General features: G+C 37.3%; 1 protein-coding gene across 1 annotated transcript in view; it reads left to right on the plus strand.

The window, feature by feature from the left end:
- Positions 1–25,178, plus strand: part of ERICH1 (glutamate rich 1) — a gene marked incomplete at both ends in the record, with an annotated part of 93,936 nt that overhangs the window by 51,652 nt on the left and 17,106 nt on the right. Inside the window, 2 exons of the mRNA XM_079550378.1 lie at positions 8,841–9,218; positions 11,235–11,426. Coding sequence (XP_079406504.1) covers positions 8,841–9,218; positions 11,235–11,426 — 570 coding nt within the window. The remainder of the gene's footprint in view (positions 1–8,840; positions 9,219–11,234; positions 11,427–25,178) is intronic.

The following is a 25,178-nucleotide window of genomic DNA, read 5'->3' on the forward strand; positions in this document are numbered from 1 at the left end:
TCACAGCTCAGGCCAGGTGTGAACCCCAGTGCAGCACAGCTTGCAACAAAGAACTGCGCACATCACTGGAAAGACCGTGGCACCAGATTCCCAACTATTACAGATTGGCAGTTGAATGGTTTACGTTACTTTCCAGGATCTTTCCTATAGTATTTCTCATTTTTACAGCATTCTTGTTTGCATATTTATGTGTATGATTAGCTCACGATTGGACACTTGGTCATTACGAAATTACTTACATTGTTTTCAGTAGCTCTTTAAAAGAAAGCTGCTTTACTGTGTGACTGATAAAAATAAGGTGAACCTGGACCCTGATTCATCCCTGTTTTTACAAAACTGCTTACACACTGACATTTAATTAGAATCCCAAAATCACCAAGGTTGGAAAAGGCCTCCAGGATCATCTAGTCCAACTATCAATTAAATTTAATTAAAATCAGAGTTAAGATCCCAGGACAAATGGAGTAAGGAAATCATGCAAAATAAAACACTTGGAAGATTTGCATTCTGCCAGACTTTCTATTTCCAATGTATTCTGAATTATGATTCACTGAGAGAACCGTGTGATAAATTGTAGCTGTGGCAACTGTCACATGTGATGTTGAATGTGATTGGTTATTGCACATGATGTAAAAAATTAAGAAACATTGTAAAATATTACAGTAATTGAATTGAGTACTTATCACATCGAAATATTTTATTACTTTGATTATGAAGTTGATAAATTGAGATTGGATTTTATTGCTAAGTGCCTTAATTTTGCTATTTCAGCATCTGCATACTGTTACATTGCAGCTTAGGTCTGCTCTTTGGTACCACTTATCACAAGGGAAAACTAAATACCATTTTTCCATTAGGTTGCTTATCATCAAGTATTCTGTGCTCTTGTAGTCTCAATACCTTCTTACACATTTCAGCTGGTGTATTTGGAAATAACATTTTAAAAGCTGATAAGGATTTTAAGCTTGCATCTTTTCTCATCATTTCTGAGCAAAGGGAGAAGTTTGGATTATATAAACATTCACTGCAATCTAGATCTGAAAAAAAAAAGGTTTTAAAGTAAACTCTGAAAATAAAGCAGTTGCATACAAAGATAGAAGAAAGAATAAGATTTCTAAGTGTACATATGTCATCAAATGTTTAAAATACCTCCTATTTTTTTAATATACATGTTGCAAGTCTCCCCCTCCAATTCATGGTGTTGCTGTCTGTTCAAATACAAAAATGGGATCTTATTAGCCAGACACTAAGAAGAGTTCTGTATTTAGTAGCAATTAGTCTTTGCAGCTGCTAAGCTTTAAAAACTCCATAGGCAGTTTTAGGCGCCTTTAACATTTCTGATTTGGGAGCCTTCAGAAGAATGACTGTTTGTTATTGAATCTCCATTCTGTTTTCATGGCTGTGAAATCTGCTCAGCTCCCTATTTTTCTTATTGAATCCATACAATCATTTTCAGTGGCTTTTGGGCTCACCATTGAGTTCAGTTAGGAAATGCTCTGTGATGCCTCCATACAAACGTTGTTTGCACATCACCCCAAGAAAGCAAAAATAAAGACAAGGAACTTGAAATTAAAAAATAACATTAATGAGAAGGATCTTTAAAAGGTCAAAATATTTCCTTTTGTTTAAAAATTAAGTCACTGAACTGTACTGAATTTGTAATAGCAAAGTTGTTATTTACAAAAGGGACTTCATAAAACACATTTTGCATAAAGGGGTAGAAGGCCCAAAACATATTGTTGATATTAATTTATTCATTGGAATAATTTCAAATATCTCCTGGATGCCTTAGATCAATGCGTTTGTGTACTGACTGTACATATCAGAGAGCAAAGCAAGCTCGGATTCTGTTTCATCATGTATCCAGCTGGGATTGTGAATACACATTGCTGCTGTGTACTGTAAGATCAGAGTAGCAGCAGATACAGAGCAGTAATGGGGTCTTCAGTTTCTCCCTGTACAGATAATGTGACTGTCGCAAATAAGAGTGTTGTGCGAAGCCTCATTTTAGACACTGTCAATAGCTAAGACATTGGTTAATAGAACTGAAGGAGGAAATTTGACCCTTGACCTCATCCTGAGTAAAGTTGTGTGCTGTGGTTCAGAAGAGGCACATTGCTACAGTGACTGTATTGCAGTTAGGCTCAACAGCCTACCGAAACAACAACAAAATTCACAACAGTTTTGATCCACTTAAGAAAAGACAGTACAGAAAAGTAAAGATTCTTACCAGGAAGAACAAAGAAGACAGCAGCTATGAGAAAAACACTACACCAGGTGGTGTGGGAGCTACTTAAGGACACCATATGTGAAAGTCCAGCACCCACCTCCTGTTTTGAAAGCCTTGAGAAAAAGTGAAAGGAAGACGACACAACTGAACAACTGAACAAAGGAAGTTGATAGAAACTATTGGGTTTCTATTGGGTTATATACTCAAATGATGTTTCAGATTTTTAAATGTCAAAACTCAGCAAGGCAGGCAAAGGGAGATTCTTCATTGGGATTTTTCAAAGCATGTGTGATTTAGTGATCATGGAACAAAAATAATGGTATAATAAGATCACCAGTATCAGACTTAAAAAATCTAAAAGAATTCAAGGAAAGGAAAGACCAAATAGCTGGCACTAATGCATAACCACTCAAAATTCCTTTGTTATCAAAGACTTTGAGGATGGATACTGTGATGCCAGTTTTTAAAAACAGTTTTTAAACCATTCAGGGAACTGCAAGCTTGTTATTGTGGTTTTGGCCTTAGGCAGCTTAGTACAAATTATAATGCAAAATAAGATTCATGGTGCCTGAAGAGCTGTGATCTATGTGGGAAAGATAACATGAATTTTGCAAAAAGGAAATTGCAAACATCCTGGATTTCTTTGAAGAGCCATGAAATATGTGGTTATGGGTAGTACAGCTGATGTGCTTTCCTTAAATTTCCAAAGGTTTTTGAGACGTAGCGTAAAAGAGAAAGTCCCAGAATTGGTAACTGGACAAATAGCAGCACACATCAATGTCAGATTTTGCAGTGTGAAAAGTAACCGTGAAAACGTCAGTATTTGTTTGCAGTCAAAAAAAAAAACAACCAAAATGATGGGAATTATTAGTGTAAAAAGCAGCAGTTTGCTACAGATCATGAATAAGTTGTCTGTGTATCAAGCCAGGTAAACATTCATGGTAGAAATGCACTGTGTGATATATGCCTTTACATATTATTGTCATCACTGTTAATTGAATTTGCCTGAAATCAGGAAGGTAGTACCCAGTTGTGGTAAGCAGCATATAGAATGGCCTGGGTTGAAAAGGACCATAATCATATAGTTTCAACCCCCCTGCTATGTGTAGGGTCACAAGAGATGTACAACATTTACCAATTCACCAACATCAAAAATGCTGAAGATCACTAGGAACATGAGAAGGGGTTTTTTTTCTGATTCAAATTATCAGATGACATTACTGCACTCTCCAAAAAAGAGACTGAAAATATTTATGTGCTCCTGAGATCTTTTCAGTATTGCTCTTTTTATAATGAGCCATTATATTTTGTTGCATTTCTTAACCAAAGTTTTTCGATCGTAGTCAAATTATAGCCTGCTGATATTTTAATTTGCATGAAAAATAACTTTTTTTTCTCTTGCAAGATTCTAAACCAAAATGAAATTATTCTGCACTGACTGCTTGATACGTGGAAAATTCATCTTGTATATCAGAGGAAAAAAAAAAAGTTTAAATTAGACGAAATACCAGGAGAGAGAGAGAGACTCATGTCCTGTTTCATCTCAGCAAAAAAACAGAACTACTATGAACAAGGTCTGGAAAGCATACTGTCGGAGTTGGTCCTTGAGCAGGAGAACCAGCTACCGTACTTGAGTTATGATAAGTGCATTATAGAGGAGCTCAGAGGATGTTCTTTGTCTGTCTTTTCCTCAGGCTGCTTTATCTTCTTTTTCTTTTGGGCTGTGCTGTTCTAAAGGAAAGTTCTAATAATACTTAGGGATCTTTAAAAATCCTTACCAACATCAGTTTGTTTTCGGGTACTTGGAATTTGGCATGCTATGAAATTTTGCATACCTTTCTTAGACTTGCAGACACCTGAATAAATAGTCTTCCTGCTTTCATTGTCTTATGTGATGCTTTCCCTGGATATTTTCCTCTGTTGTTTGTATGAAGGCACTTGGAAAATACAGCTGGGCTTGAAGTTCTTTTCAATCATGTATTTGCCAGCAATGTGTTCATACTCATGGTTAGTGGGAGTGGGAGACACAGCAGAAGTAGTTTGCTCTTACCTTATGGAATTTAATCTCTTTGTGTCTCCAGCTACTGATGAATTACATAAAATAGCTCCCTAACTCCATAGAGGTTAATAAATAAAGTCAGCAAATTCAAAGTTCTAATGTAAACTGTTATTTATGTTATATGCTTTTTTTTTTTTTTTCCGAAGAAACAAGCTGGATGTGAACTTTTCATTATCAAAATTCAGTAAGTAGTTTTTGTAAACCATCTTCAAGTCTTCATTGGTGGAGCTGAGCCCTCTTCTGTTAAGGAGACATGAGATTTGCATAGAGAAGATTTTTTTACGTTTCAGACCACATAAAATGAATTGTTAATAAATCATTTATCTTTTGTCTTTTTTTCAGGCTATTCATTACCATTTTTACATCACTCTGTCAGTCAGACTAGTGTGACTGTGCATCTGCATGGTAAACTACATCAAGAAAGGCTAAAAATAATCCAGTCAGGAAAAAAAAGTTAAATTCCTAGCAGATCCTGAAGAGTGTTCCTATTAACGCTTATTTAAGGCTAAAAGAAATTACCATAGGTGAAAAATGGTCATGAACATTCTATCTGGGAGCTACTTTGCTCAGTCAGACAGAGGACAGCAAGTCTAGGCTAAACAGATTGAAGACAGTTGCTTCTGGATAATTAGATTATGTGATAAACTAAGCTGCATGTGGAGCAAAGAGGGGTCACAGGAGGGAGAGAAGTGACAGCTGGTAGGTACAGAGAGAGAAGAATCTTGTTGGGTTGGGACAAGGTTGTGAGTACAGTTTGTGTGGTCAAAAGCTGGTGTCTTTCTGTGGTAGTTAAGTATCTATATTCATTTGGAGGTGTTCAGGGCCTGGTTGGATGGGGCCCTGGCTCCTGGTCTAGTATTAAATGTGGAGATTGGCAGCCCAGTGGGTTGGAGATTCATGATCCTTGAGGTTCCTTCCAACCCAAGCCTTCTATCATTCGATGATACTATGATCTAACTTGTCATTAAGTCTGCTTAAGTAGTATACATGACACATTTTTCATATAGTGACACTGTGACATAATAAGCCTCTTCAGCCCATGTGAAAAATTATTGCAGCCAGGTTGATATCTACTGAATTTTTTTAAATTCCTGCTGGTTTGAAATGTTGAGAAGACAAAAGTTTGTGTACACAGGACAGTGGATTTTGTTCATTAATAAAAAATCAGAGCCAGACTTTGGGGCTCTTGTAAAGAAGAATCTTTTTCCATGTTGCCAATTTTTGTAAAAGAGACTAACTCTTCTCAATTGTTGAAAGTATCTAATACAAATTCACTGTCTGCATTTCCTCTGTAGTTAAGAGAGGGAGGGAGATAGAGGTGGTGAAGACCATCGGGGTGCTTTTCCATTGCAGGTGGTTTAGGATGAGGCAAATTGCTATACGAAAATTCTGGCCTCTGGATTTAATAGAGGGAGCATACATCCAAGTATGCACTAAGTACATACTTTTTAGACAGCTCAAGTTATAGGAGCTGACTCCCACTGAACATTTGATTTAATATCACTCCGTGGGCTGTGACTTAAACATTAGTGTTTGTATTTTTTCTACAACTCCTATTTATGTATTAGCATAACTGTTGTAATCAGGTAGCCTTGCTGCCTGTATAAACAACCACTTCTTGAATCCCTTTAATCTCTTGGCTTCTCTGCTTACTGCACGCTTGTCAATTTAATAAGTTAACTGTATTGTTCAGAAGACGGGTGTTTACTTTTTTCTATTTGCTTGTGAAACTGCTCAGATTAATTAGGTGTCACCTTGTTCTTGCATAAGGAGGCAGAAATAGAGCCCATTTTATTAATCTTTGTTTCAGTCAAGTAATACATATATTTTTGGCATGTCTCTGATAACTTCTATGAGAGTCATGTTCTCTTCTGACAACATCTTGTGCTGGGACTGTGCTAAGAATAAAATCTATCAAGCTTGAGGAGTACAGCAGATTTATGTAATAGCTTTGTAATGTTGTTGTTGTTTTCCATCCTGTTTCTTTGGTATGCATACAAGGTGTTTGCTGATTTGCTCGCTGATACCCACTGAACGTATGTTTTTGTTGAGCTTCCCATAGGTCTGGTTTTTGGTTTGCTTTTCCCATATTTAGAACAGTTCACTCTGACCATAGCAGTGAGTTGTCCAGACTAATCGATTTGTGTACATTGCTTTGTATTTCCCAGCATCCAATTTCATTTCTTGCTGGTGTCAGACCATGACTAGTTCCATACATCGGGCAGTGGTTGTCAAGAGGGGAAAACTGGAATAATCAGAGCAAAATTTCAGTCTTACTGATAAGTTGTTACAATATGTGAGAAGGAATGATAAAAAGTTGAAAAGAACTTGGTAATGTCTTGAATTTTAATTGTTTCTTGTGTTGGAGGAAGCTCAGTACAGCTCTAATTTCCTTTTAACCAGGTAATCCTAATAACACTGGTATATAGGAATGCTACAAGAAATCTGCATTTTGACGCTTTCACCTACTCTCTTCAGACCTTTTGCTGTCCTGATCTACCACAGATAAGGAAACTTCTGGATTTGGAACAAAACTTAATTATCTTAAGCCCTGTTTTCCCTTGTGCACCATTTTTCTTTCAGGTGGCTTAAAATCAATTGAGAGTGCTTAACTACACAACATGCCATAGTTTTGCTGTGATTTAGGGATTCTTGGATGCATAAAAACATGTTGTACCATTTCGCTGAGAGCCCAAATTAGAGTAGCTGTATTAGCAAACAGTGTGTTCAGGTTAACAGAGGGCTGAGAAATTTTAAGGAACTGCGTTTATAGTGGAATTCACCTATTATAACACAAGTACTCCCATGAAATTCCAAATTAAGATCATGAGATGAAACACTGATATTTTGTTTATATTATCTTTCACCATTCATATCTGCCTTCAGTTCTGCTATTTTATTCCTACAGGACCACATAGACGTTATTTTTCCCACGTTCCATATGCTCAAATCATGTATAAAGATATTTAGCTCAAATACCATGCATGCAAAACATTCCACACTGTGGATATGAGGTGACGTTTGGTGTGTCTTTAACATGCTGTGCCGTTCAATTACAATACAGCAAATTTATTTTTATGCAGCCTTCTTCATAGAAAGTATAGAAAATTGCTTTGTGGTGAGTCATCTGTCAGCTAAAGAACTAAAAGTCTTGTAGTGATATTTAAAGAGAGAAAGTGGCTCAGAGCTGACAGAGTTCAAGACAGAAAAAGAAACAGAAATGAAAGAGAAGGCCTCTATCTATGGAGAAAATAGAGGCAAAGATTGGAGGGGGAGGAGTGATGAGAAAGCCAAACGCTCTGGGGATGTCAGAGGCAGCTCAGGATACCACGCAGATCACTTGGAAACGTAATTTGGGCTCCAGATGTCTCTGCTGGATCACTCTGGCATTAGACAAGCAAAGATTCTAGAGAGGATTGCATAAAATCAGGTAATCGGGCTCGGTGTGATGAGAGGAATTTAGAAATGTGCAGGTAGAGGTTAAGGGAAGGATAAATGGTTTAACTTATAATGGCAGAGCATTAGAGGAGCACTGGTATTCAGGGCATACAATGTGTGAGCATTTTGTTAGACTATGGAAGAGGGAATTTTACTTAATTACATGGGAAATTATTATAGGCTTGAATACAGATTTCAGCAGCAGCGCAGTCAAAAGGAGGATGGATTCTGGCAGTCTTCCTTTGCTAGTACCAGGAGGGCTTGCATTCAGAAGCGAACTTGTGTGGGAGCAAGTCAGTTCAGGGTCAGAAATGAGGTCAGGGTGAGAAATTCAGAGGTCTAGTTTTGTGTACACTGATAAGATATGAATAAAGCAACATAAAAGCTGTCTTGGAGAGCAGGAGGGACTTCTTTCCCTTGATGTTTGAACCTTTTGAAGAATTAGCTTGTAAGGAAATTACAGTGTATCAAGGGAATGGCAGAACCAAGGCAGGCTGTTAAAGGAACACGGATTACTTTCCAAGGTCACTGATGCCCTGCATGCTTTCCCTAGAAAGATGATGTCCAAAGCTGAGCTAGCAGTATGATACCACAAAGAACAATGATGCTTAAGAAGAAGAAAGTAGAAGAATCAGAACCAGATGTCTGATGTTTTTAAGGCACAGTACTATCATGGAGGGATGCATCAGTCCTTCGTTGTGAATTACATGCTTTTTTGCATTCTTGGTCAAGTCTAGCAGCTGGTAGTGTGGACCTCTTAGGAGAGTTCTTCATCCCATACTCCCCAGCCTGCACACACTGGTTTTGGCCCTGATGCTTCTTTTGGCTTTACTCTCTGTGTAGAACCATATTATGTGTAATATAATCTAGAGTATGTAGCACAAAGGAGAATACAGTCTTTATTGAAAGTAAAAGGGAGAAGAGCTTTTCTTAATGCATTCAAAGAAGTTGGCTTCGACATTGTAGAACTCAAAGGCATTCTAATCATAAAAGCAAAGTTAGAGACACTCAGATGTCCCAAAATTTGAAAGGAGTAATGTATCATTTTATGCAGTTCCAAAGTGCTTATTACAAATCTTATTTACAACTATCATTTCATTTTTGAATCTGCAGAGGAGGAACATGAAGTACAAACCAAGAAAAAACGCATTCGAAGAAAGAAACTAAAGAACAGTTTACAAGATTCTAATGATTTACATGGAGAACAAGTAGAATCTGGAATGCGGGAGACTCTTGTTCAAGATAATTTACATCTGCAGCAGATAGACAGCTCCAAAATCAGCAAAAACAAAAGGAGAAAAATGAAAAAGAAGCGACAGAAAGAAAAAATGAGAGCAGCTGGCTTGCTAACAAAAACTACCGGTGTGGATTTTACATATCAGCCTGACAAAAGCAACAGAGAAGGAGCAGCAGACTTAAAAGACACAGATGAAAAGGCAGATAGTATTCTGGATTTCTTGCAGGCAACACAGCAAATTTATTTTGCTGACAGTATGTATTACTTTCTCCTTTTTCTTCTGTGAATATTGCCACGTGAGGAAAATAGATGTTCACTTCTTATTTCCATAGAATGGGCCAAGTCTACTAGAGAAGTGTATCTTTTGAGCTCGTAAGTCATGCAGATAATTAGCATTTGTCCCATTTTCTGGTGTATACAAGAAAACATCCATATCAACATAAACAACTGTAGTCCTAATTGCTTTGTTTCTCTGTGTTTGAAAACGCACATAATATTTCTTTCTCATTTTTAAAATATTCCGGCGTGTTCAGAGTAAGTGTAGTGGTTAACATGAACCAAATTCTTCTTTTCTCTGAAAGCAAACATCCAGAGGTATTACTTGCTTTTGGAAACGCTCAGATGAAGGCAACAATTGCTGTTCTAAACTGCTTTCATGCTTAGTGTCTCCAATCCAACCTACTTTTCGAAAAGCTCTCCTTCCCAGGAGGAGGTTTGTTTCTAATTTACAATGAAATCTAGACAGATTGCATTCAAGAGGAAAGAAGAAGGTACTGTTGGCGTCGGGAATGAGTTTTCATATTTTCGTAATGTATTTTCACTTTTCCTTAAAGTAGTTGTGAAAAAGATGAATGTCAACTGATGTTTAATGCACTTTCTGTAGCACTTTAGATAGGATTACGTAGTTATGATCCCTAATAGCCTATTGTACAACCACTTTGGCCACTAAAATCAGGGAAGTTCTTACTGTTGTAGCTAAATGTGTTTCTTCTCTTGCCCTCCAAAAAAGTTTTGTGTATGATGCTTTCTATGGCGTCATAAATGTCTTCCAGAAATAATGATGTTTTAATGGTAGGTATCATAATTATATGCACTTACACCAGATTCTGTTGGTATCTTCTAAAAGTAAATGTGTTTTCTCAAAGGTAAGATATTGTGCTCTTTAGCTGCTCAGCTCAGAACGTAGCTTTAAAATTATAACTGTTTTATGAAATTGGGAAAAAAAACAGTGAAAATATTTTCCGAGTGCATGGCCTTGGCTGTCTTTGTGGAGCTACACGAAGAATATTAAACAGCTTACCTACCTATATAACCCACCTTAAGTTAGAGCTGTCAAAACTACTCCCATAAAATTCATCTTTCGACTACTGAATTACTTTAAAAGCCCTATTAGGATGACACGAGGGATTTCATGCTATTTTTTTTCTCAAGATTTATGCGTAGAATTTTCTTTGCTTACTGTTAAAATATTTCTGCTGTGTCAAGTCTTCATGTGACGTCTAGTATTTGAAAACCATCCTACTTTCTAGCTAATGTACTTCCATCATCAGAAATCAGAATTTTACTACTTTATTGTGTGGCTAAGTAAATGTAGCCTACACCATTTGCATGTGCAGTAGTGTAATTCCAGACTGAGTAAAACTGCAAACTCAGCTAACCATTCTGTTATTAATATGTGTCCAAGAACAGAAAACTGGTCAGTTCTGCGCAGCTGACAGAAAACCTGTGCAGGTAAGACATCACATCTGTAAGTCATCGTGACTAGCTCTCTTACTAAGAGAGTCTTGGTATATATATTGCTCTGCCATTATGCTCTTTGCCTTATCCAGTTGAGTGACTTTTAAATTATCCATTTTTTTTGATAAAATTGGAAACCATTGTTTTTAGCAGCACTTTCAAATGGTCACATTGGGTTACAGTCCTACTTAAATCAGAAAGCTGAGTCAGGAAAAGCCTGCTCTTGTGACTTGGTTTGCTGGTTTAATTGAAAAAACACATTTTTATAATGCATAGTGTGTAAGAACCAAAGGCTTTGGCGACAGTTCACTCTCTACATCATACTTTTCTCATACCAAATTTAGATTTCTCTTGCTTTCGTGTCATGATAAATTTTATTGTCCTTTTTAGTTTCCCTTTTTATAATTGTTTAAATAATTAATTAAAAATAGAGCTGTTTAGTACGTGATATTTGGTTCTAAGTTGTAGTAAAAAGAAAGTTGCCATCTGTGAAAATTCTGTGTGCATGTTGAATATTCTTATTGTTTTTCCAGATAAATCAAAATGCACAGATTCTACTGTAAATTCAGCTGCTCAAGAGCTTTTACAGTGTCTTGAATCTCGCAACATATCTTCTTCAGATCTAACTCTTCTACATCAGATGAAATCCCTTATATTGCTACAGGATATTGACAGACTGAAGGATGCTTTGAAACAATTCCAAGAACATTCCGTGATGCCTCCTGGTATGTACTATTGACTCGTGATCGTTCACTGATGTTCTTTTTTTGTGTGGACTAAAATTCAGATTTGTCACAGATTTTTGTGTTGCGAGGCAGTAAATAATTGTATACTAGTAAGCCTACGCTTAGGCAAGATTTGAAAGGATCAATCCCACAGAAAATGTAACAATTCCCCCTATTTCTTGTTTAGTTATGAAGTTTCTGTATTCTGCAGTTGCAGAGTGCAAGATGATTAAGGTTCTTAAAGCACTTTCTTTACATTAAATACAGATTCTTTAAGATATAAAAAAGGATTATGGCAGCCCTCAGAGTTCTAATAGATACAAAATGTCCAGGTGTGCATGGAACAAAATCATTCCTGCATTTAAGAATTTGGTTCAAGAATTAATTGCAAGCCCAGATTTTATGATCTTAATTCTTGTCAGATAGTCTTGTCAGATGTAATACACATTTGCAAACTAAGCAAGACTCAGCAGGAATAGTGGTAATGGTAATTCTCCCCTTATTAAATGACCTAAATCAGCTTCTATTGATTAAATCCAAGTGGAACTGTTGAAGTGACCACATTCAAGATATTCCTCATGGGCCTTACCCAAATTCTGCACAAGATAGCAGGAATTCTGCTAGTTTTGCAGTCTCTAGGCAAGCTGCCCTTGTTTCCTCTTCTATAACAGAAATATCAAATTGAAAAGAGAAAATGAAACAAGTAAGAATCAAATCCATAGAATTACTGTAGTTTTCAAGTATCTGTATTTGTCACTTAAAAAAAAACAGAAAACAATTTGCTGAAGTGTTTTGGTTTTTTTGTGATGTGGTTTTTTTTTTTTTTCTTTTTAATTAAATTTTATTTTTATTGCTACAACTTAGAACTTTACTTTTCAGTTGATTTTTCTGCCAGTGACTCCTGTCACTCTGGGCTCAATTCTGATCTTGTGCCAGGTTCACAGGTTCATTCAAGGCCAGGCTGGATGGGCTTTGAGCAACGTGGTCTGGTGAGGGGTGTCCCTGCCTATAACAGGGGGTTGGAACTAGATGATCTTTAAGGTCCCTTCCAACCCAAACCATTCTGTGATTCCACGATTCTATGATATTGTTGTGAATTATTAAAGGATAATTAAACACCTGCTAAATATTAATTTGGCTCAGCCAAGTTTAGCAGTTAGTAATTGAGGAATTTCAGTGAATGAGAATATAATGCTCTGATTTTTTTTCTGGAATTAGACATTTAATTATACATTTATTTTCCCTATCTTTGACACAACAATAGGCAGTTTTGCACAGTTTGTAACATTTCAGATTTCTTTCCCAATGAGCAGGTGATAAAATTCACAATTATAAAGATTTGTTGTCTCAGTAGATTCAAGTACTTGTTACAGAAATGCAGAATATGACTTTTTATGAAGAATGTCTACATATTAGAAATCTTGATTTTTTTTACAAGCTGTTCTTTTCCTATTTTAACATCACTAGGATGTGATGTCCTAGAAGAAAAGGTTATTCCTTGCTAGAAGAGAGCAAGAACCTCTATGATTAAGACTTAACTGGTTGATCTGTCCAGTCGTCATCGTCTCATAAATGGCAGACTGCTTAGCATCTGAATAATTACTTTGTCCATCAGTGATCATGTAAAATTGAGGCTGGTCAACAAGTTTTGTTTGAAAATGGTTGTCTGAATTGTCACTGTTCAGGTTAAAAACAAAAAAGTCCTATTGGTATTTCCATTTATTTTGTAGCCTTTAACAAAAAATACTCTTCAGTCTTCTATGAATATAGGGAAGAGAATGTTTAGAACTCAAATAGGCACACATTTCTAGCAATGGGAGCTTTGCAGGTCTAAATCAATAAGTTGGTAGCCATTTGTAGAAGGCAGCCAGTTGTCTTCAGGGTTCTCCACAGTGCAGTGTGCAAAAGCAAAGAGATGCAACTGGAAGTGATGCTCCATTTGCTGGTTAGAAACTGGTTGAAATGAGAGCTACTTAATTCTCATTTCACATCAGTTATTAAAGCATAGGTGATCACCTAATTTAAAACAATGTAGTTATCTCCTAACTTACCAACTTATTCAGTTTTTACTCATCAACTTCATTCCATTATCTATTAACATTTTCCCTTTGCTGGTTAGTATCAAGTTTCAAATATATTCTTCCCTCGTTGCCTGGGAAATTATCACTCAGAGATGAGCTAGAAACTTCTTTTAACTGTCTTTTTTTGAAGAGTTGTCCTTTATATATATGTCTCCTTTGTGTGAGAGGTACATTTTGCACATCAGAAGTAGTGGAGTTACTGTGTGCCAACAATAAGCAGTCTGGATATATAGAGGCCCTGAAATGACTAAATTAAACTTCTTTTTTTTGAATGTGCATTCAAAGAAAAGGAAATTGAATGTGGAAGCTGTATTAACATAACATTATAAAATAATCTTGAGTGTGATGTTATGTGATAAGCAACATAGAAATCCCTATCATAAAAAAAGAAATAAAGTTAAATAGACAATACTTGAATTAAGACAGAAATTTTAGGGCTTTAATACAGCAGTCTTTATGTGATTCAATGCAAAAATTCTCATTTTCTGCTCAAACTTTGTGAAGTTACTCTGCAGAAAGAAATGGAGACAATTGCACTCTTTTAGATGATCATGTCATTTAAATCTCATTTCTTCAGAAATAATGAACCATAATAAAAAGGCATTCAAATATATAAACCAAAATTGTATCTCATATAAATAACTGACATCCTGTAAGAAGATGTTCCTGTTGATCTAGGAATTCATATGTATTAGCCTTCAATCTCAAGTCTCTGTATGGTTTTTAAAGAAATGATAATATGGAATGAAAATAGATGTTCACTCAACTCTTTTTCCTTAATGTTCAGAAATATCATAAAAATGTTTCAGGAGAAATATTTTGCATAGAATCATAGCATGATTTTTTTTGATAGAGTGATTTTTTCTTTGTTTCAGATCATACCAAGTTCATCATTGCTCTGTTTCACTACTGGATTACAGATATCCTTCCTACAAGGAACAGGAAATAAAGCCTTGTTTATGTCCATATGTGCAGGGTTAAAATTTAATATACAAGCACTTAGTCAAGTAGCAATTATTCAGAAAGAGCAGTGCCAATATACATTCTACATCTTCAGGTAAATGAATTATTTTTTATTTTTATAAACTCCAAAAGCAGAGTACAGCTAATTATGATCTGTGTTACTGATCAAGACTATACACAAGCTATGTGGCCTGAATCTTCACCTGGATGAGTATATGTATTTCATTTTGGGATAAGGGCCTTATCTAAAACTGTTTCAGTTTGTATCAAATATTTTGTTCAAGAAATATGGTAATTTTTATGTTTATAAACGGATAGTTTCTTTCTGGAAGTACTTGAAAAACAGAAATGTATTTTTATATATAAATTTAAGGAAAAATGCACCCGAGGACTGTATTTTTTATGAATAAACTGATAAATTATGGAAGTAGATAAATTTCTACATCTACATCATGTAGGTACTCTTTGGAATTATACAAGAGTTTTGACTGCAGTGTTAGAATGACTCTGTTTCCCATTGTGTTAGTTTGGTGGGCTTCACTGACCACAGAACTATGGGTCAAGGTTCTCTTTGTGGTTACTGTGCAGCCCCTCTGCACCTGCATTTATCTTTGTGTAGATGTACAATAAATAATATCTATGGCATAGTTGTAAAATATTTTCAAATTCTGAAGAACACAGTGCTCTGTAAGCAAGGGACTCTTCTCTCAGTTGACTGATCCACCTGATAAGTGATACAAAGGAAGCTATTTCATTCCTTACTATGTTAGTTTCCCCACCAATAAGATGGGGACAACGTTTATCTCTTCCAACATATTCTTGAAGATACATTGCCAGCAGATATACATATATGTGTTCTTTGTCTTCTTATTATTTTGTTGGGTATATCCTACGTAGAGGCATTGTTTTAGTGGTAGGCAAGCGTATATTTTTTTCATACCTCTTTCTCATTAACTGAATGGCTAAAGCAAGTGTATGCAGGCCTGGAGAATTTGAGTTATGTCTGTACCTAAACCAGATCTCGTACTGGGGAAACTAACAGCGTATTTCCTGTTTTAAAGTTCCTGACTTGCTAACACATAAGCACTGAATTGTAGTTGTCATTTTTTACTGATGTCATGTGTGCTTCAATCCCATAACTGAAGGATGAAAAAAATACTAGCTGAATGTGAAGCTCCTAGATAATATGTTGATGGATTCCACAGGAAATTAATCACTTCATTCTTAGTTTGAGATGTGAATGTTGTGCATAAATGGGGCCTAGTAACAGCACAAAGAGGATATGTAGCATCTCATTCAGTAAGCATCATCTATCCTGTACAGTGAAAGTGGAAAAATAATAGAGACCATGTAATTAAAGAAAGTGCTGTAAAACACAGGTCTAGACTGGTCTGTGAGGACTGTGCAACAACTGTACTTCCTGTATTTACCAATACTAGAGGGACAATGTTAAGGGATGTTTTAAGGATGCTGCCTTTGAGAAGCTCCAGAACTAAGGGACTCTATTACTGCTTCCTGCCCACTGGAGCCCAGCCACTGGAGTTCCCCCTGGAGACCTGGATGTCTCTGTCATCACCACTGGATGCAGCTGCAGCTCTCATGTTTCCAGGTTCAGCCAGTAGTAAGGCATGGCACATATCCCAGGGAGCCATGCACATCCACATTCACACGCATGCACACAACAGTAGTGTGAAGCAGCAGTGTGCCTGTGTGGTAAAGGAGTCCAATAGTATTCTGGGGTGTATTGAAAAGAGCATGGCTAGCAGGTTGAGGGAGGTGATTCTTCCCCTCTACTCTGCCCTGGTGAGGACACATCTGAAGCACTGTGTCCAGATCTGGGTTCCTCAGTTCAAGAAAGACAATGAACTTCTTAGGAGAGTCCTGTGGAGGGCCACAAAGATGATGAGGGGCCTGGAGCATCTTTCTTGTAAGAAAAGGCTGAGAGACCTTGGCCTTTTTATCCTGGAGAAAGAGAATGCTGAGAGGAGATCTTATCAATGCTTACAGTTATTTGGTGAGCAGGTAGATGTGAAGGCTCTTTTCAGTGGCACCCAGCAACAGGACAAGGAGCAACAGGCACAAACTGGAACACAGGAGGTTCCATCCGAACACGAGATAGAAATTCTTTACTTTGAGGGTGACAGAGCATTGGAAAAGGCTGGCCAGAAAGATTGTGGTGTGTCCTCTGGAGTTAAAACCTGCCTTACAGCTTACCTGCTGTAGGGAACCTGCTGTAAAGGGGGGGAGATGGACTAGATGGTCTCCAGATGTCCATTCTAATCCCTACAGTTCTGTAATTCTGTGACATGGCTGTCTACATGGACTGACACAGACTGGACACTGTCTTTAACAACACTGATGAGTAACCCTACATAAAACCTCAGTAGAGTCAGTCATCTCCTCTGGCTGGTTGTGACTGCAGCTCACGAGTGAGAACACACATGCTTTTACTGCCCAGGCGCACAAGCTTGCGCACATTGTCAGCTGCCTCGAATATCAGCACAGGCACTCAGACTGTCTGATACCCCTGCCTGGATACTGGGCCTTCTTACCTGCTCTGTGGGTCCACTACTCCCCAGCTAGCCCTGCCTGACAAAATCCAAAGAGGGACATTTTCCCATCTCTTAAGCACTGAGCACTCACAAAGCCTTTGAGCATCAGACTGGACTCTCAGCCTTGCAAGAGACCCTTGCTCACTGTGAAGTCCAGGCTGATCAACTACACATAGGCACAAAAATCAGACTAGGAGAAAATAAAAATGTTTTGGTCTCAAAGCTGCTGATGCTGAAACCCTCATTCAGTCCCCTTGCTGTCAGCACGGACGTGGAGACTGAAGTCACCCAAGTCTGTCACCAGCTGATGGTTCTTAATTCACTTGCTCTACTTTTTGCAGTGGAGGGTATCTAGGATTTGTAGCACTCACAGGGTGTCAATATTGAGATTTACATGGAAAGATAATTGAAAAAGGATTTAATTAGAAAATGGGATTGACTGTAGTGATCAGGCTCAGTGTAAGTTAGATAAGTGAATGGACTTGTGGCTGGTTGCACGTGGCTGGTCCCCTTTGTTCTTCCGCCTCACGTGCCCCTTGCTGCTCCCTAGTTCACCCTTTTTCTGTCTTTCAGCCTTTCTCCTAAACATTTCTTAATAAATTATGAATAGTCCCACAGGCCCCTTCAAGTATCCATAATCCAGTTGAACTTGTTTCTCCTTTTTTATTAGTTATGAAGTCCAGATTGGTGATATCCAAAGCTATGCCTATAGTTTCTTAATGGACCATCAGTTAGTGACTGGGGAGCTTTAGTCCTTGTTATAATCTCAGTTATTGCTTGCTGTGGGTTTTGTTTATTGCTTTCTCTGTTACTTGTGATTCCCTTTGAAGTGAAAAGGTCCTTGATCAGATAACGCGAATTAAGCAAATACTCTCACATTCCACACACCCTTACAGATTGGCCATGTAACATTAGCAATGACATATTAATGTACGGTCATGGATCTGTTGTTTTATTATTTTAACGCATGTATGTCAAGAAAAGGGCTGCTACTGCCCAAGCCAGCTAGAAGAGAGACTGCAGAGACTCCCTTGGTTCTTACATACAACAGAGAATACTGGAAGAACTAGTCAGTGCACACAAGGCCCTGCACATACTGATTTTAGATGGGACTGTGCTTCATTTGCTTCCTATGCATTTATGGCCTTTCTAGAATTAATTACACACAGTGCTAGGGGTTATTGGTTAGTCATGGACTGGGAGAAGCTTAAGATTTAAAAAAAAAATAGATTCTTGATAATGAGGAAACACATATCATTTTGATCTTCTAGGTGGAAAAATTATATATATTAATTAAATTTGGCTAGAGGTCTCTTGACCACAGCTTCTGGGCTGAAGTATTATTTTGCTTTCCTATTACTTACATAACTTACAAAAGTAACTTACATCAGATTGGGCCACTTTGTTATGATAAGACCATAATTTTATTATGGTCTCCATTATGACCAAGACCTTTTAAAGAGGTGAAAGAGTTTAATAGTGGAATGCCATCCTTAGTATAACACAATTCTGCATTAGGAATTTTTCATTATTGTTTCTGTTTCTATGCTTGGCCATTTCTAATACTATTAAAAAATTCTATGAATTGAGCTGAATTTTAAATAGCTGCATGCAGAGCAGCAGACCTGGGTATCTTTGCTAATCAGAAGTGTTTTGTACTGTCAGTAGTCTAATCCCAGAATGTGAATAAAATTTTTTAGCTCAGAAATGTCCTTTGCTTGAATCAGGCAATAATGAGGAAACAATTGTTTTCAGTCTCTTTTTTCTTTTTACTTCAGCCACTGTAAGAGCCTTATATTTTGTGCAGACATCAACTGGTCCTAACAAAGCAAGCCTGGGAAATGCTTCAGAGCATAGCAAGTTATAGGCAGTGATATCTGATGTCTTTGTAAATGACCTGAAATATGAGCTGAATCTTGTATTTACCAAACCTACCACTATTACACTAAAAGAGATTAGAAAGAGTGGAGGTTAAAGTAAAATCTGAGATGTGTGAAGGTTTGGAAAATTGGACCAAATTCAAGAAGATAGATTGTAGGTTGTCATTGTAGGTAAACATGATCACACAAGAGTGTACTTGTTTCTGGAACAAGCACACCAAACAATGTCATGTTAAACCATAAGATGCAGAAGGACTTTGGAGCAGTTTGTGAAAGTATCCTGCAGAAAGATATAGTTTAAAAGTGAAAGAAATATTACTTATCCTATAATAATATCAGCCAATATGCTAAAATTTGCAGAGGAATTTTGGTTCCATGTTTGCCACTCTATTTGCAGTCAAAGATTTTCACACACCACAGTTTTAATGCCCGGTCACTTTTCTTTGTTTCTTCTCTAGAAGAAGTAATATTGATTCTATCTATACTTTTTATTGTTTAATTGAACAGGGTTATTACCTATTTGTCTGGAATACAAAAACTGAAAAAATTAAATGAATATCCATCAGTGAGCACTGTGTGTTTTACATTTCATGGCTCCTTCAGCATACCAATGAAGCATTTATTGCTTTGGTTTTTATGCTAAACCTATCAATGACACAGGAGACAGACTTAAGTTTTACCTCTTGAATGCTGTTCAGTCTATTGAATGTGCACTTTGGTAGGATTTTCAAGGCATTTCTATAGCAAACTTTGCATCAGAGAATTTCTGACTGAACTGTACATACAGTGTTATAAGCGTATTTCAAACTTCTGGGAAGACAGAACTTTTACATACTCTGTTTTAAGAATTAATATAGAATCCAAGAGTATGAAAAGTTTAGGGATCAACTAGAAAGCAGTCTGCATGTGGATTCAACAGTTAAATTTCTTGTTCACCTAATTAAATATTACTTAGCAAGGGAGAATCAGCAGCATGATGGAAGAGAAGATGAGTATGCACTCTGAGTATGTGCTGGCCCCATCCCTAGGCTCCACGTACAGGGGAGAAGAGAGAGGCTGAAGTAGTTTTGAGCCTCTGCAGCACTGACTGTGCTTGTCTGCAAGGATATGAGACTGAAGCCATTATTGCTGTAAATAAGTACCTGTCTATTCTCAAAATTGCTTATATAGCCTTCATTCTTTTATTCTGTGGATATGTAATATGGGGAGCAGTCTCTAATGCTGTAGATTGCTACTGCTTCGTAAATGGTGCAGTATTTTTATAATACTTGACAAAACTGTAGGGTTATAAATTCCCTCATGTGTTTTCTATGGCAGCTGGCTTTTCTCCTCTGCACCAGTGCAGGGGGGTTCTACTCTGTAGGCTGAAACTCTGAAATGGCATGTCGAAAAGAAAGGCTTTCAAAAAAAGACAAGGATGGAAAAAAAATAGTGAGAGGCTGTGTGAAAGCAGAGATTTGTTAAGCTGTCTTTGACCAAAGAAAACATATTTCACTTTGGTGTATCATAAAATATCTGGTCATAAGTGCAGTCTACAGAAGTAGAGTGGTGCGTGTTACATTTGTGCAGCATTCTATGCATGAAGTGTAACAACAAAAAGAGTATGAAAAAAACAGCAAACTGAAACTGGAAAAAAAAAATACTGATATTTAAGCCCCTCAGCTTTTTGTTAAGTAGATTTTGTGGTTAATTGCATCAGCCCTAGATTGCACTAAGGAGGCTGCATTGCATGTGTTTGTGTAACTCATTTATCTTCACCATTAACAATTTGATCTTTTGTGTTGTATCTATAATTTTTAATAGGGTAATTATAATGTCTGAGTATTTCACAATTTTTAAAACATATTTTCCTTAGATGAAGGAGATGTATCTTTTTAAACTGCCAAATATAATGAATTAAGCCATGGGAGAAAAACATACTACATAAATATCAGGAAAAAGCAGAGATTGAAAAGTATTATGTGTGTTTCCTACATTTAAAGATCATAGGAAAAGCTGTATATTATATGTATTGTTTGAAAACAATATAAACGCTCCACAGTCAGTCAAGGCCAAACATAGAGCTTTAATAAGGACATTCTCCAAGTTTAGTGCTTAAGTTTGTAGAATTAATTGTCTGTGTTCATTTTAGCTGAACCGTGTGTATTTTTAAATAGATAAATAGACAAGCTGTAGTTTTCTTTTCCATTATTATATTTCAATTTAGGATATATAATGGGAAAAAAAAAAAAAAAAAAAAAAAAAGTGTTCTCTAAGATTGAAGAGAACCACACAGAAATAGAGAAGGAATGAATCTGGGTTCAGTTCTTTTTCTGTTGCATCAACTGTAGGCTGCTTTAGGTTGCCTTAACTAAAGACTGCCTTCCTTTTTCAAGATCCTGCCAGTCTTCTCAGTCCTCAGTGCACAGATGGTACCTCCATCCTCTCAGCCTCTGGTACTAGCTTTCATCACCCATTTGCTACATTTTCAGATCAACATGTTTGTGCTTTTTCCCACAGTGCCCTCCACAGATCTCTGTGGTTTTTCTATCTCTGTAGTTTTTCTATCTTCTTCCCTTCCTTCTCCTTTGCCGTAATGCTGCCCAAAAGCTCGGCAACAGATAGGTCAGCAGTGTGCTAAGACAACTGCATGCTGTGCTGACTAATGTGCCTCTGTACTCTCACATCAATCTGCCTATATTCTCATCTGTTTTCTCTTTTCTTAAAAAAGCAACAATCTGATGCAGGCCCCATCTGCAGCACTGTGTCCAGGCCTGGAGTCCCCAGTACAGGAAGGATGAGGAGCTCTTGGAACAGGTCCAGAGGAGGGCCACTAAGATGATCAGAGGGCTGGAGCACCTCTCCTATGAGGAAACGTTGAGGGAACTGGGCTTGTTTAGCTTAGAGAAGAGAAGGCTCCAGGGAGACCTCATTGTGGCCTTCCAGAACTTGAAGGGAGTGTATAAACAGGAGGGAGAATGGCTGTTTATGAGGGTGGATAGTGATAGGACAAGGGGGAATGGTTTTAAACTGAGACAGGGAGGTTTAGGTTAGATATTAGGAGGAAATTTTTCACTCAGAGGGCGGTGACGCACTGGAACAGGTTGCCCAAGGAGGCTGTGGATGCCCCATCCCTGGAGGCTTTGAGGGCCAGGCTGGATGTGGCTCTGGGCAGCCTGGTCTGCTGGTTGGCGACCCTGCACATAGCAGGGGGTTGGAACTGGATGATCATTGTGGTCCTTTTCAACCCAGGCCCTCTATGATTCTGTGATATGATTTTATGCTGAAGGAATAGTACAATGTAGTATATGTAGTTACTGATTTACACACAGGTAGAACCAGCAGCCAGCCTTCTGTACATTTTTATCTAGAGACCTGCGTACGGCATCTGCTGACATTGAATGGGCTTCTTCTAATAACTGTTCTTGAAGTCATCGGCAGATCTGCATCAGGCTTCATGAAATTAGATGTTAAAATATCCAAAGGTAAAAATGTGGAAAATATGTGTCTAGATATTAACAGGATTTTATTACAAAAAGGGTTTGGTCTTTTTTCTTTTTAAATTTTCTTTTAGACGTAGGATTACTTGAGTGTCCAAAACAATGCAGCAAAGGTTGGAGTTGTATCAGTGAGATATGCATAATTTTCTAGATTAAAAGAAGAGGTATGTGTGTAAAGGTATCCCCTTTCTACATTAAACATAGGCGTGCATAGCTGCTTCTCTCCAAATGGCCTTTTGTCAGTGCTGTTCTTTAAAGGCACATACAATTTAGCAGGGAGGTTGAAACTAGATGATTATTGTGGTCCTTTTCAACCCAGGCCACTCTATGATTCTGTGATACGATTCTATGATTGTGAGTTTGTAAAGCATCCAGCACAGTGAATTTCTATTACATCGGAGGTGGCAGTATGTTAGGGTAGTGTGATAGAATAAAGTGTTATCAAGGAAGTGAGAGAAGATTTTGTAAGCAAGGTTAAAAATTTTAAGCAAGGTTTAATAATCCTCTATTGCACACATGGTCTGTCTACTAAAAGTGATACAAAGTACCCTCTACCCTTAGGGTAGTATCCATCTGTAACTTACTAAAGAAAGTTTGGAGACAGGATTCACTTCTCCTAACTTCTGATGTCAGCAGTGTCAATATTACCATCTGAGAACCTTTTTAATTGCTTAGATGAAATAGATCCCTGTACAGCCCTGTGTATCTGATTGTTTCTAGATATCTATTTTAGGATGATGACAGTGGTACAAAGAGAATTAATTTATGTCTTCAGTATGACTGAGAGCATAAACAGGTAGGTCAGGTGGAAACATCTGCAATACCTGGATGGATCTGGATCTTATTGAAAACAAATGCATTTGTTGCAGCTGAGAAAAAAACAGGAAGGTACACATTGCATTATCAAAACATCACCATTCAAGGTGCTGCTCTGGTAGTGACAAGCTCCTTCAGCTTGGACAGAGCCATATCTCCCTTTCTTGCTGCTTCTACAGGGAAACCAGTGCCCAGGAATAGTGAAAGGGAGAAGAGTAAGGAGCAATATACGTCTGTACTTGGAATGTGATGAGGAGAAGCTTCTGCTTTTCCTCATTCCCTTTCTCCTTTATGTATTCGTGCACAAGGTGGCCTTCACCACTTACCATGTAGGCTCAGTAAAAGATTGGTGTGTAATTTAGTTCACCTCCCAGTAACGACAGTAAAGTGGAAGTGAACATAAAAGCACAACAAAATAACAGTTGCTAATTATAGCAAACTGATTACCCGTTGCCTATGTTTTAGGGAGTGAACCAGTGGTGAATACAGAGTTGATTCACAGAAGTAGTCACCAAGCTCTGTAGATGTAATGATAGTTAGTTTGATCTGAATCTGGCGTGTTAGGGGCTTAAAATGAAGGACATGTTCAAATCTGATTTAAATTCAAGGAAAGCATCTTTGCCTATTACCATTACTATAGTGCTGGATTCTATTTACATTGATAAACAGTTAAAATACTTGACATGTTATTCAATTAAATCTCTGATTGCTAACTGACAGACCAAAGTGCATTGATTTTTCCAACCGCATTAAGCTAAGTACATGGCACAGTGTTTCATTAGCCTGTCTGCTTAACCCTTTCACATTAATTCAATTACCCAGTATAAAATTAATCTGTAAAATATTAAATAACTGAACTTTTAAATTAGAAGGCAATGCAAGGATATATTCATCTTGATAGTTTCTGACATATACTTATTACTGGGTGATTTGCAATCTGCTGTGAATCACATTTTTCTACAGATGGCAAAAGTCACTCAAGTTTTTTTTTTCACCGTACTCACTCGGTAAATTGATAGATTCATGGAGGTTAAGGCTGGAAAGGACAAAAGATTGTCCTTTATAACCCCATCTAAATATCAGGTCATAAATTTTCCTTGTACTTCAGGGTGAAAACCAGTAACTTGAAACTGACAAAAGCACCGTTTGTTGGTTTGGGGTTTTCTGCTGAAGTCTTCTTCCGAGACAGTCAAGCTTGATTTAAAGACATGAGGACTTAGCCCCTTCTCTGATCATTCATTTCAGTACTCAGTCACTCTCACTGTTAGAAACTTGCATTAATTTTTATTTCAGTTTGACTAGATTTAACTTTAAACCATTGGTTCTTGGTACGCTTTCCTTCACTAGATTAAAAAAGTCCCTCACTAGCCAATATTTTCTGTCTGTGAAAGCATTTGAACACCATAATCAAGCTGCAGTGCACCCTTCTGACTTGGTATCCTAAGAATTCTCTCTAAATTATTTGCTTTAAGGCATTTTCTACTGTCTTCAAACTTTTTTTTTTTTTTTTTACACCTTTGGAGAACAAGAGTGCACAGACTGCACACAAACTTCATTTAAATTCTCAGCACTTTCATACTCACACCATTGTTTATATCCACTTTTTGCTATAGAATTGTATAGAGACACCTTGTTGAATTATATGCAATACAATTACCTACAGTTAATCTTGACATTTATAGCTTTCCAGCATATAGTCCTTGCTTCTGTCCTTCTTGTTGTCCAGTGTCTGAGCTTTTGTTTGACAGTATTAACATTCTTTTACTGTGTCTGGGTCAGTAAATGATGGATTGTTTCACATGCCTGTATGCTTTCATTAATAACTGCTACCTGCTAAGCCTGGTGTCATCTGCAAATCTTAACAGCGATGATTATGCATTTTCTTATAGTTCACTAATAAAAATGCTGAACGCTACTGAATCTAGTCCTACTCTTGATGGGGTCCAAAGAGAAACAACATAATGACTCCCTGTGTCTACCT

The sequence above is a fragment of the Tetrao urogallus genome (genome assembly GCF_951394365.1).
Source record: "Tetrao urogallus genome assembly, chromosome: 2".
Classification (NCBI taxonomy): Eukaryota; Metazoa; Chordata; class Aves; order Galliformes; family Phasianidae; genus Tetrao; species Tetrao urogallus.